The sequence below is a fragment of the Nansenia antarctica genome, assembly GCF_963989245.1.
Source record: "Nansenia antarctica genome assembly, chromosome: 6".
NCBI classification, from domain to species: Eukaryota; Metazoa; Chordata; class Actinopteri; order Argentiniformes; family Microstomatidae; genus Nansenia; species Nansenia antarctica.
The window spans coordinates 69,206,754-69,220,940 of NC_137676.1; the positions used below are offsets into that span (position 1 = coordinate 69,206,754).

Genomic DNA, 14,187 nt, shown 5'->3' on the forward strand with positions numbered 1-14,187 from the left:
ATTAAAAACTACACTACCCAGAGTGCAACGTCATGATTCATAATATTTACACTTAACGTGCAGACAGAATTTGACACTGTTATGATACAATTCACAACGAACAAACATGACTATTATATTAAAAACAAAGCTTACATTTCTTGTCACTCTTGTCGCTCTGTAAGCAAGGAGGTTTAAAAACAACATTAAACTTGAAAGGCATTTGCATCATTGATATGTCAGACTACTGCCTGGTATGCCTACTATCACACACACTGTATATTACCGTTATATTTATTTTTAACAAGCAAACATTACACAGCACACACATTGGAAAATGAAAGAAAATGTGATTACCTCATCATCTGCATCTTGGTCTGAATCTGACTCCTGAAGAGACAGAGAAAAGACATTCGATATACATTTCAGAGAGAGAAAAATACATTCAGTCGACATTTTAGAGAGAAAAAAGGCATTGAGGGGGACAATTTAAAGAGAAAAAAACTGTTCAGTCAAGTCAAGTGTGTCACAGCTTTATGTCCTGACCTACAGCGGTTTTCTACAGCGGTTGGTATGATGTCAAGGTGTGCCAGGCTTACCTTTGAGTATGCGGGCAGCGTGATGTTCAGGTTGCAGATGGCATTGTGGGTAAGACTGCGGTAGGTGCGGGGCTCCTTGGTGAAGGACAGTCGACCGCAGGGCTCCTGGGCACTGTCCCGGATCTGACAATCAATCAATCAATCAATCAATCAATCAATCAATCAATCACATTTATTTTTATAGCACTTTTTACATAGAGAAATGCATTTGTATAGCCCTTTTTACAGACAAATGTCGCAAAGTGCATCACAATAAGAACAATACTAAACAATATAAATCAGTGTCAATGTTTGTTAGTGTAAAACACTGTCTCTGTCTGCTGAATTACAACAATAGTCAAACAAGTAACTGGAATGTGTTGTGATTAATATTATTATTAATAATAGTATTTATTTATATAGCTCCTTTCCAAAGCAGGTTAGTAAAACAAAGGTTAATGAAGGAACAAGTGTGCAAAATTGCAGGATTTCATGAACAAAATGAGTAGTGGACTTAAAATGGAAAAACAGAACAGAACAAGCCTAAAAGGTTGAGTACTTCCCTCATGAGAACAAGCCTAAAAGGTTGAGTACTTCTGTGGGGAGCATGGCGCGTTCTGGCCTGCAGAGGGAGCCAGACTGCCGTTGGAGGGGGAATAATGGGCTGATTACGGACAGGTGTCAGTGATCAGACTCGTTGTCCCACTGGTCTATTTAACCTGTGTGTGTCTGTTCCCTCGGGAGATGAGAAGGGCAGGAAGTACCTGCCGCACGGAGACGCAGTGTGGGAGAGAGAGAGAGAGCGAGCCGCGGCGAGGACGCACGAGATCCCGAAAGGGGGTGAGGTGCGGGGAGCCGGGCAGACGGAGCGGGTCCCGAAAGGGAGAGCAGCGGGGCGAGAGCGAGGGCTCTTCCGGGAGCGAACGAGTCCCGAGAGGGGGCGAGCAACGGGAGCGGGTCCCGAAAGGGAGAGCAGCGGGAGCGGGTCCCGAAAGGGAGAAGCAGCGGGAGCGAGACCCCGAACGGGGACGCAGCGGGCGTGACTTATCTATTCTTTATTAGTTTGAACAACAGGCTCAGAACGTCAGTGACGTTGCTGAGCCGTGCTGTAGTCAATAAAAACCTATTCTGCAACTGTTCCTCTGTGTCGACCTCCCTCTGTGCCTAGAGACTCTTACAACTTCACTCATGAGAACAAGCCTAAAGGTTGAGTACTTCACTCATGAGGACAAGCCTAAAGGTTGAGTACTTCCTTTCCTTCCTGCCAACCTCCGGACCTTGGGGGACAGAGCCTTCAGTGTGGCAGCTCCCACCCTTTGGAACTCTCTCCCCACAGTGATCCACAACGCCCCCCTACCCTGGACACCTTCAAATCAGCCCTCAAAACTCATCTGTTCACCAAGGCCTTTGGCCCCTAGTTTAGTTTTGTCACTGTGCTTTTTTTTTGTTCTGTCTGTAAAATCTGTAAAGTGTCCTTGGGTTTGTGAAAGGCGCTATATAAAACCAAGATATTATTATTATTATTATTATTATTATTATTATTATTCAATTAAATTAAATTGAATTCAATTAAATTCTACTTTATTCGCCATGTGCAGTGCACTAGGAACATGATTTGGTATTCTACCATGCTAAACAAGCTACAGTACATACAACAGCAAGACGACAATACAACAAACCAATATGAGTGAATATTATGAATAAATAATATACTGTACAACTAAGTGCAAGAACATGTAAAGTGCAAGGTGCAATGATCAGGGGTTATTGAGAAGCGCTTAAATGGCTTTGGGGAAGAAACTGTTCAAGTGGCGTGATGTTTTTGTCCTGTTTGTCCTATTACTAGAAGTGTTACCTTTTTTTCTGAGTGGGGCAGTCACACTCATATTTGTCATTTTATTTGACAGATACAGTGAAGATTTAGACAGGAAGGATGGGTGAGAGAGAGAGGAGGGACGACATGCAGGGTATGTGCCCGGCCGGATTCGAACCGGGGACCCTGCGGTTACATGGTCAGCGCTTAACCCGCTACGCCACCTAAGCGCCCCATAGAAGTGTTACCTTGATGAAGAGGGCGAGCCGGTTCTCCTTGAAGGCGAAGAAGCTGAACATGTGGTGCTGTCCGCTCTTGGTGAGAGGCACCAGGTTCCCGAAGCAGTCTGCGAAGATGGGCTTCCCCTCCAGCACCTGTGTGGAGGAGGCACGCCAGAGCAGCGTTCAGAGACCAACAACTGTTGCAGAAAGGTTTTGAACATGAAACATGTTGCAGAACTGGAAAACATTTCAACCAACAACTCGTGAGCTTAGAATTATAAGGTTCTATCTCCGTTTAGGGCAGTTCAGAGATATTGAGCGTCAAAGTTTTTCCATTCCATTATGTTTTGTGAGATGGAACCTTTGTATTTTATGAATTACTGACTAAAAAATGTAAACATTTTTAAAATAACACCACACAGGCTCTAATAAACACCTAATGGATCAGATTATGTAAAAAACTAAATTTTGACATTCTCCCCGCCTCACCTCTCTCCTCCCCTCCCCCTCACCTCTCTCCTCCTCACCTATCCCCCCTCCTCACCTCCCCCCTCTCTTCCTCACCTCTCCCCCCTCCTCACCTCCCCCCTCTTTCCTCCTCACATCTCTTTCCCTCCCCTCTCCCCGCCTCACCTCTCTCCTCCCCCCTTCCTCACCTCGACGTCTCGGCTGCGGGCCACCTCTGTGAAGTTCTCCTGCTGCTCCAGGGTCTTGTCCATCTTGTCGTCCGTCATGCAGAAGCAGCGCAGGCGCGCCTCGATGGGGTCCAGCGTCTTGGCGAAGATGACGAACTTGGCCATGTAAGGGACGCAGATGATCTCCCTGTACACCTGAGTGGAGAAGCTCACAGACTCCTGGATCTGCCTGCAGTCTATCAGCCAGAACCTACACGGGGTGGATACAGATAGGCAAATCAGTCAACGGTCCATCGAACGGTCAGTCAGTCAGTCGGTCGGTCGGTCAATCTGGAAGTTCCTACAGAGGGGGTGACAAACAGGCTCAAGGTGACTAATCAATCAATCAATCAATCAAATCAATCGGATAGTCTATCAGCAAATACCTAAAATGGAGGATCAAAAAGGATCAATGATGAATCCATCAATATGTCTTTACGTCAGAACCCACAGGGGCCAACTGAGGATCAAAACAAATGGATCAATCAATAAATCAGTGAAGAGTCTTCTGCTATATCAGTTTGAGTTGAAGAGACACACTACCTTGCTGACACGTTCGTGGTGAAGGACACACATTGGTTGACGAAGGTGAGGGGCGTGGACCCGGTGATGTCCTCCCATTGGGCGGGCGTGGTCCCACCTACCAACAACAGATGCTAGTAAATCTGTCCGTCAAAGTCAGGTGATCAGAAAAGACTAGATCAGGGGAGGCTGGGTGAGGTAGAAATCTGAGGATATGGGCTCATTGTAATTCATGGAGTGGAATGAGGAATGGCATCAAACACACGTGGGAGGGAGGGAGGGAGGGAGGGAAGGAAGGAAGGAAGGATGCATTTCTTCTCACCCGTGATGCTGCACAACAAGCGCAAGGTGGGCGTGTCTCCGCCGAAGACGTGGGTCGTCCCGTCATTGGTGGAGCTCGTGGGGACAGGTATCGTCATGGTGATTGGCTTATGGAACTTCCTTCTCCTGGGCTCCAAGGTGACGATGGGGCTGAATGTGGCCTTGTTACCCAGGATCTTCCTCACCAGGTCTATACCGATTGGCTGGGCCTGGGAGGAAGTGGAAGACGGAATGAGGAAGTTCATTTGCACACAGACGTCACCTTATCGAAAGCTCAATACACTCAGGACATACTCATGGACCTACTAACAACTCCTTTTCATAAGAATGCCGACCTATGCCTAATACGCATAATAAGCATATTACTTATATCACCATCATCAAGGACTTCCTGTCTGACCGCCCCCAGAGGGTGCGGGTGGGCTCCCACACCTCCACAGCCCTCAGACTCAGCACTGGGTCCCCCATGCACCCCATGGGTGCTAAGCCCCATCCTCTACAACCTCTACACCTACGACTTCACCCCCGTCCACCCCAGCAACTCCATCGTAAAGTTTGCAGACGACACCACCGTGGTGGGCTGTATCTCGGGGGGGGACGAGGCGGCGTACAGGGATGAGGTAGAGCAGCTGAGCAAGCTGTGCAAGGTTAACAACCTGAAATGGATGAATAACTCGGTTCAAACCAAATGGAAAGACATAGAAAAACAAGCAATATCAATAGGAACACTACCTTTTCTGAGTCTAAAGGATATTCAAAAACATAGTGGAAATAACAGATGCATAGAAAATACCCTCAAAAATTGGAAAACTATTCGTAAAATGTATAAATGTGATGACAAATGTATTTATTTGAGAGAGATAGCCAGTGACCCAGACTTTTTACCTAATAAAACAGACAAAATATTAGAAGAATGGGCTAGGAAGGGACTACAGGTGTACTCACAGATGTTTACAAATGACATGATAGACTCATTTGAAACCTTAGTTAATCAATTTAATATAAGTAATAGCCATTTTTTTAAGTACTTACAAATTAGAAGCTACCTTATAACACAGCAGAGGAGACAGGAACAAAGATCACATATACTAATGGAATATCTGATCAAAAATAGAAACTGTGAAAAGACAAAAATCTCAAAAATTTACAAAATCATGCAAGAAATCAAGATACAAGAAGATAACACTAAAGAAAAATGGGAAAACGAATTAGCAATAACAATTACGGATGACGAGTGGAAAGAAGCATGCAAAAGAATATTTAAGACAACACAATCAAAATTCTGGAAAGAATTTGCTTGGAAAATAAATATGAAGATCTTCCTAACACCGAAAATGTTGTCAAAATATAGGCCAACAGGCAATGCAGAATGCTGGAGGAAATGTACGGAACGAGAAGCCAATCACACACACATTTTCTATACATGCCCTAAATTGAAAAGGTTTTGGGAGGCAGTTCAAGTAAAAATAAAAAATACATTTACCTTACAAAATCCTATACATCCAGTCAATATTATACTCGGTCTTATTCCATTAGATATATACAGAGAGGGAGATAAATATTTGTACACCATACTACGTATCGCGGCTTTAAAGCAAATCACACGTAAATGGTTGGACTTAAACCCACCATCCGTTAATAATTGGAAAAAAACTGTTGAAGACATAAAAGAGATGGAAAGAATTACTTGCAAAGTGGGAGGACGTGAAGAACAATTCACTATGAACTGGAGTAAATGGACCGAATGAATGAGTAGGAAGGAAGCCCCCCCCCCAACCCTCCCCGATCCCACCCCTCCCACCCCCCCTCCCTTTGTCTCTTACTTTTCTATTTCTATCCCTATAATTTCTCTCTTTTTTTTTTTTTTTTTTTCTTTCTTCTTTTATATTTTCTCTCTAGTCTCTATTCTTTATTTTCTTTATTTCTTGTTCTCTCTATAAAAAATAAAAAAACAAACAAAAATGATGCAGGATGAACTTAAACAAGTGAAGAACTTGTAAAGTGTGTGAAATGAACTGAAATGTAATGTAAAGTCCTGCAATAAAGTATAAAAAAAAAAAAAAAAAGTTAACAACCTGCTGCTGAACCAGTCAAAGACCCAGGAAATCATCGTGGACTTCAGGAGGAAAAAATCTGAGGTCCAGCCCCTGCTCGTCGATAGAGGGAGCGTGGAGAGAGTCTCAACCCTCCGATTCCTGCAGGTGCACATACAGGATGACCTGTCCTGGAAGCGAATTTGCGAAACCTAGGATGGTATGGGGAAGGCAGGGCAATACCGCTACCTGATTGGTTGGCGAAAAACATGTTTATTGACTGGGCAACACAGTGTAAATACAGAGTTCAAGTTTAAACAACTCCTAAAGTTCTGAAATGTATTTGTGGGTATACAATGTGACAAATTGAATGTTAACAAGCTGGTTATTATCAGAATAAACAGCCTGGTCTCACACATCACACATAGAGATTACAGGGACAGTCTAACCCTAACCCTAACCTTAACCTTAACCTTAACCCTAACCCTAACCCTAACCTTAACCTTAACCCTAACCCTAACCTTAACCCTAACCCTAACCCTAACCCTAACCTTAACCCTAACCCTAACCCTAACCTTAACCCTAACCCTAACCTTAACCCTAACCCTAACCCTAACCTTAACCCTAACCCTAAATGTGGCCTAACTAATTAATGCAAGTGCAATTCAAAATGGAATAATCCTGAGAGAAGCCCCGACAGGCGCACATAACAGAGAACTTTAGGAGTTGTTTAAACTTGAACTCTGTATTTACACTGTGTTGCCCAGTAGCCCAGGAGCTCATTGCCTTTAGGAGTCGAGCCGCCGCCGCCCCCCCTACAGGAGTGCCCAGCGAAATAAGGACACGCAGACGGGGAACTAGGGCTGGCGCGTACGTGAGGGCGAGGAGAGACAGACAAGCAAATAGGACCTGCCTGCCGTCTGTTCTTATGGGGAACGTAAGGTCGCTGGTCAACAAGGCTGATGAGCTCTCTGCTCTGATGAAGGGACAGGGGGAATATGGGAAATGCAGCCTGCTATTCCTGACGGAATCCTGGCTGAATCCTGGTATACCAGACGGGGCGATGGAACAAGATGGTTTCACAATGGTCCGCGCGGACAGAACGAGAAACAGCGGTAAGATAAAAGGAGGCGGGATCGCTGTGTTTGTTAATTCCAAATGGTGCAAGCCAGGTCATATCACTATCAAAGAGCAAGTCTGCACTCCAGACATAGAACTGTTGGCGCTAGGTTTGAGGCCAGATCTCTGTCCGAGAGAGTTTTCACATGTTGTGGCTGTGACTAGTTACATTCCACCAAGCGCGAACCCGGCGCGCGCAAATGACGTCATCCATTCCTGTATCGCGGGGATACAGACCGCTCACCCAAACGCATTTATCATTGTGAATGGGGACTTCAACCATGTAAATATGGAAAAGACATTGACGGATTTTACCCAGTATGTCACATGTAAAACAAGGGAGAACAAAATACTAGACAAACTATATGCCAATGTGAAGGGAGCCTACACATCCACTGCCCTCCCGCCACTAGGGGCATCCGATCACAATATGGTCTGGATGGAACCAACATACACCCCTATCATAAAAAGGCTGCCTATCACCACCAGGACTGTCCAGCAATGGTCAGAAGACGTGGAGGAGGAGCTGAGGGCGTGTTTTGAAACAACCGACTGGGGGATGTTCCAGAGAGTCCACGGGGAGGACATAGATGGTCTGCTAGACTGTGTCACAGACTATATCAAGTTCTGCGAGGAGAGCATCGTCCCCATTAAAAAGGTACGGTGCTTTCCTAACAACAAGCCGTGGATAAATGGGAACATCAAGAACCTTCTGAAAAGGAAGAGGAGGCTGTTTAAGGCAGGGGACACTGAGGGAGCCAGGGCCACTCAGAAGGAGGTGAAGAAGGAGCTGAGAGCAGCCAAAGAGGAATACAGGAGGAAATTGGAGGGCGGGCTAGAGGCCCACAGCTCCAAGGAGGTGTGGAAGGGCTTCAAGAAGATCACGGGCCACAAGCAGCCACATCCTGTGGTGGAGGGGACCCGAGAGCAGGCAGATGACCTGAACTGCTTCTTTAACAGGTTTGACCAACCATCCCCCTGCCACCCCCCACAGCCCCCGACCCTGTCACAGCCCCCGACCCTGTCACAGCCCCCGACCCAGCCCCCGACCCTGTCACAGCCCCCGACCCAGCCCCCGACCCTGTCACAGCCCCCGACCCTGTCACAGCCCCTGACCCAGCCCCCGACCCAGCCCCCGACCCAGCCCCCGACCCAGCCCCCGACCCTGTCACAGCCCCCGACCCAGCCCCCGACCCAGCCCCCGACCCAGCCCCCGACCCAGCCCCCGACCCAGCCCCCGACCCTGTCACCCCCCCCATCCCCCTGTCACCCCCCACAGCCCCCGACCCTCTCCTCCCCTCTCCAATGTACCGCACCCCTGGCAACAGTAGCCCCCACTCCCCCTGACACCCCAGCAGCACCCCAACAGCAACTGCCTCCCCTTACCAACACCAGGAGCCAGGGAGCATGCTTCACACCTGGAGACACCGGTACTCACAGCTTTATAACATCTGAGCAGGTGAGAAGGCAGCTTTCCAGGGTGAATGTGAACAAGTCCAGAGGTCCAGACAACATCAACCCCAGGGTTCTGAAGGTGTGTGCTGGAGAGCTGGCGGACACATTCCAACATCTCTTCAGTCTATCTCTAAGACTGAGGAGGGTGCCACAGCTCTGGAAGACCTCTTGCATCGTCCCAGTGCCAAAGAAGGGACGGCCCAGCACCCCAAACGACTACAGACCTGTCGCCCTGACACCACAGGTCATGAAGATCCTGGAGAGGCTAGTGCTGCAACACCTTAAGCCCCAGGTGAAGGACTTCCTGGACCCCCGGCAGTTTGCATACCAGGAGAGCATGGGGGTGGAGGACGCCATCATTTACATGCTGCACAGGGCCTACACACACCTGGAGAGGCCACAGAGCATGGTGAGGACCATGTTCTTCGACTTCTCCAGTGCATTTAACACTATCAAGCCATCACTGCTGGCTGACAAACTAGCAGTGATGTGTGTGGAGGACTCCCTGACGGCTTGGATCCACAACTACCTCACAGACAGGCGTCAGTATGTGAGACTGCAGGGCTGTCAGTCTGAGGTGGTGGTGTGCAACACCGGTGCCCCCCAGGGAACTGTTCTGTCACCCTTTCTCTTCACCCTCTATACCTCCGACTTCCAGTTTAGCTCCGACCAGTGCCACCTGCAGAAGTTTTCGGATGACTCCTCTATCGTCGGTTACATCACAGACGACAGGGATGAGGAGTACAGGGCCCTGGTGGAGAGCTTCGTGCAGTGGTGCGACACCAACTACCTTTTGCTTAACACCAGCAAAACAAAGGAGTTGGTGGTGGATTTTAGGAGGAAGAGAAGGACCCCAGCCCCCATCACCATCAAGGGGGTGGAAGTCGAGAGGGTGGACTCCTACAGGTACCTGGGAGTACAAATTAATAACAAACTGGACTGGACTGACAACACCGAGGCTCTTCTCAGGAAAGGGCAGAGCAGACTGTTTTTCCTGAGAAGGCTGAGGTCTTTCGGTGTCTGCAACAAGCTGCTGCAAATGTTTTACCAGTCGGTGGTTGCCAGCGTTCTGTTCTTCGCCGTGGCCTGCTGGGGTGGAAACATCTGTGCCAGGGATGCTGCGAAGCTAAACAAACTGGTGAAGAAGGCCAGCTCTGTGGTGGGGACCGGGCTGGACAGCCTAGAGGTGGTGGCAGAACAGAGGATGGGGAAAAAACTGGCGGCCATGCTGGCCAATCCCTCCCACCCGATGTACTGCGAGCTGGCAGGGATGAGGAGCAAGTTCAGCCACAGATTTGTTCTCCCCCGTCAAAGTACAAAAAGATTTGGACAGTCCTTTATTCCAGCTGCACTCCGACTCTACAACCAGGCCCTGCAGGGTGGGGGAGACCTGGAGATGGAACTTTTGGAACTTTTTACTTATTGAGCCTGCACTGTTTTATGTTTTTTATTGAATGTTTTTCTGTTTTCTGTACTGAATGTTTTCTGCCCTAACTGAGCTGTTTGACAACAAAATTTCCCCATTGGGGACAATAAAGGTTTTCAATCAATCAATCAAATAAACATGTTTTTCGCCAACCAATCAGGTAGCGGTATTGCCCTGCCTTCCCCATACCATCCTAGGTTTCGCAAATTCGCCTCCCGGAAGATCAACACAGCAGCCATCATCAAGAAGGCACAACAGCGGCTCTACTTCCTGAGAGTCCTCAGGAAAGACCACATCGGACAGGAGATGCTGGTGACCTTCTACCGCTGCGCAGTGGAGAGCATCCTCACCTACTGCATCTGCATCTGGTTCTCCAGCTGCACAGCCGCAGAGAGGAATGCGCTACAGAGAGTCGTGAGATCGGCCCAGAAGATCACCGGCGCCCCCCTCCCCTCTCTGGAAGAGCTGTACAACACACGCTGCCTCAGGAAGGCCTCCAAGATCTCCAGAGACCCATCCCACCCTGGGTACGAACACTTTGCTCGGCTGCCCTCGAACAGGCGGTTCAGGACCATGTTCGCAAGGACAAACAGACTGAAGCTCAGCTTCTACCCCAGGGCCATTCAGGCCCTGAACACAGCAAAGACCTAGGTTCTAGGCCCTGGACAATCTAGACAAATTGATGACAGCTACTAGATTGAAATCAAGTGTAATACTGAAACACAACTGTGTACATTTCAAACCTGCAAACTGCGACACTTTAAATGAATGTGCAATAACACTATCGGCCGGTTTCACAAACAAGGCTTATGGCTAATCCTAGACTAAAAAAGGATCTTCAATGGAGATTTTACATTGAAAGTGTGATTTAGTCCAGAACTAGGATTAAGCCTTATCTGTGAAACCGGCCCTAAGTGCAATATGACAACCCTAGGGTACATAAGGTTCAGAGAATAGGAAATGTTAGAATAGGTATAGCATAGCATAGAGTACAGCACAGTGTTTTATTTGTATAGTATAGTATAGTATAGTGGATAGTGTACATAGCCTTTATTTATGTAAACCAGCTCTTTTCCCTTCTTGTTTTTAGTTTTTTTTTTCCTAGCACCAGGGGAGCCCCCCCTCCCAAATGTCGTTGTTTGGTACCTGTACTATATCAATGACAATAAAGACCATTCATTCATTCATTCATTCATTCATTCATTCATTCATTCATTCATTCATTCATCAGGTCTGCTTGGATTAAGTGCAAATTTCTGATGGTAAAGCATAAAGGCCTATATCTTTTTATGCTGCAGAAAAACAACTAAACCTACTCTCTTTATCAACTGCATATTTGTGATGGTAAAACACACGTATACCTACATCACAGCTACAGGGAGCACATAAGCCTACATCACAGTCATGTGTACCTGTAGAACTACATCACTGTCACGTGTACCTGTAGAACTACATCACAGTCACGTGTACCTGTAGAACTACATCACAGTCACGTGTACCTGGCCACACCTACATCACAGACCAGTGTACCTGCAGGATTACATCACACTCAGGTGTACCTGCATGCCTGCAGGATTACAACACACTCAGGTGTACCTGTAGAACTACATCACAGTCAGGTGTACCTGTAGGCCGACGCGGATCTTCTTGGTGAGCGCCCCCTCAGGGAACACTGCCTGCACTTGGGGTACCAAGGTGCTGCTCAACACCCCGCCCTCCGGACCAATGAGGTGGCTGTCCTGCTTGATCCGAGACACCACCGCAAAGTACTGTGGGAAGTCCCTGGTGATGAGGCGGCAGATGCGCTTCTTCTCCAGCTCCTCGGGGGAGTCCAGCTCTGGAGGACGGAGAGAAAGGGTTTAGAGAGAGAGAGAGGGTCAGAGGAATGGTTTAGAGAGAGAGAGAGGGTCAGAGGAATGGTTTAGAGAGAGATGGGGGTCAGAGGAATGGTTTAGAGAGAGAGAGAGGGTCAGAGGAATGGTTTAGAGAGAGAGAGGGGGGTCAGAGGAATGGTTTAGAGAGATTAATTAATTAATTTTGCCATTTAGCAGACGCTTTTATCCAAAGCGACTTACAATTACGAATGAGACATGTATCATCTTCAACTTTTTTCTGATTTCAATATAACACATCATTTGAAAGCTTACAATCTGTCGTTTCAGAATATGACCTCAGAAAAATGACCTCAGCTACTGGTTATTCAAAACACCAGCTGGTGTCACAAATGGTTCGGAGATGGGTCGGAGAAAGGGTTTAGAGATTGGTCAGAGAAATGGTTTAGAGAGATTAAAAAAACGTAACACTTAAAAGGGGGAAAGGGTGGAGAATTAGTGTCCATGAAAAGGGAGGAGAATTGGGTCGACTGAAGGCTATTTTCAAAATCTGATTTTTTTTGTCAGGTTCCTGACGCAAATGGACTGCACTTATATAGCGCGTTATTCCAAAGCGCTTCACAACGGCCTCTCAGTCACCCACTCACACACACATTCACACACCAATGCCAGCAAGCTACCATGCAAGGCGCCGGCCCCGCTCATTGGGAGCAATTTGGGGTTACAGTGTCTTGCCCAAGGACCCCTCGACACGTGGCCAGCCGGGGTCTGAACCGCGGCTCTACCACCTGCGACACAGCCGCCTGCCCCCCCTGACGCATGTTGATGACATCACTCACCCTCGTCCATGCCGTTGAGGACCTGGTTGAGCTCCTCCTCCGTGTGTTCGCAGTGGTGCTCCCTCCAGCTCTCCCCCGTCTCGCTCCTCAAGATGACCAGCTCCCGCTCCGTCCCCCGCAGGGCCGCGAAGTGGGGGATCTCCACGATCACAGGCCTGTCAGGGGTCAGGGGGCAAAGGTCAACCACTGATGAGACACACCATCTCCATGGTCACGGAGGGGGGGGCGGGGGGGGACTAAAAACTATTATGCGACAATGAATGGTAGGCTTGACGTGATCTGGTGTGATTGACATTCAGATAATGAAAAGTACACTACGATAGAAGACAAAGGAGAACAAGAAAAGAGGACCAAATAGAAAAACCGAATAGAAGAGAACACAAAAAAACTAAAAACAGAGAGATAGCAAAAGAACCAAAAGGGGTCCTTCGGCCGTCCCTGTGAGAAATCAATGTTTCTCTTCCGGGTTCCATGTAGAAGAACCCTTTCCACCCTTTTTCTAAATGGGTTCTTCAGAAGAACCTTCTGCAGCCCTTTTTTCTACAAGTGTCAGGGGGAGATTCAACACATATTCAACAGAATGTTGAATTGTTGTTGACAAGCGCTAACCAAGGATGTTTCATGCTTGGAATAGAATATATCGATATACAACTCATAGAAACAGCGGGAAGATACACCAATTTCATACGACACATACTAATCAAAAGATGAGGTGAGGAGAGAGAGGGGCGAACAAAATCATAAACATCCCCGACAACGTGTATGAGGAATGAGGATGAACGGACCAATCATCAGGATACCGCAATGGGATTGGTTCACAAGACAAGTAGAATGCGGATATAAAAAAAAACAGAAAACAAAACAACAGAAAGCGCTGTCGGAAAGAAAACTGTGTCGGACAGGCATGGGGACTGTTGGGTTGGTTGCAGGGACGCATGGTTGCAAGGGAGGACCAGGGAGGTTGCGGAGGGGGGCGGAGTCAGTGTCCCCCCCTGTGTCCGTGGTTCCTACCCGAGGAACTTGGTCCCTGGAGGACCGAGCTGCAGGATCCTGCTGACCAGACTCTCGCCCTCGTTCAGAGGGGGCGGAGCCGTGGGGAGGTGGAGCTTACTGGTCCGTACGCAGCACAGGGAGGGGGGAGAGAGCGTGAACACACACATACTCACATGCACACACGCCCGCACACACACATACTCATACACACACACACACACCCACACACTCATATGCACGCACGCACACACACATACTCATACATACGCACACACGCACGCAGACACACACACACACAATGTCGTAAATACAGCACACGCACACACATGCGCGCACACACACACACACACACTCTCACTCCCTCACACACACACACACACAC

The 14,187-nt window shown here is 47.9% G+C and overlaps 1 protein-coding gene across 1 annotated transcript in view; it reads right to left on the minus strand.

Moving 5' to 3' along the window:
* The window catches only part of LOC308160887 (ankyrin-2-like), a gene marked incomplete at both ends in the record, with an annotated part of 89,106 nt that overhangs the window by 44,427 nt on the left and 30,492 nt on the right, over positions 1-14,187 (minus strand). The window contains 10 exons of the mRNA XM_080534820.1: positions 136-157; positions 337-369; positions 579-701; positions 2,619-2,744; positions 3,248-3,476; positions 3,809-3,905; positions 4,110-4,317; positions 11,767-11,978; positions 12,813-12,967; positions 13,824-13,922. Of these exons, the coding sequence (XP_080390946.1) occupies positions 136-157; positions 337-369; positions 579-701; positions 2,619-2,744; positions 3,248-3,476; positions 3,809-3,905; positions 4,110-4,317; positions 11,767-11,978; positions 12,813-12,967; positions 13,824-13,922 (1,304 nt within the window). The remainder of the gene's footprint in view (positions 1-135; positions 158-336; positions 370-578; positions 702-2,618; positions 2,745-3,247; positions 3,477-3,808; positions 3,906-4,109; positions 4,318-11,766; positions 11,979-12,812; positions 12,968-13,823; positions 13,923-14,187) is intronic.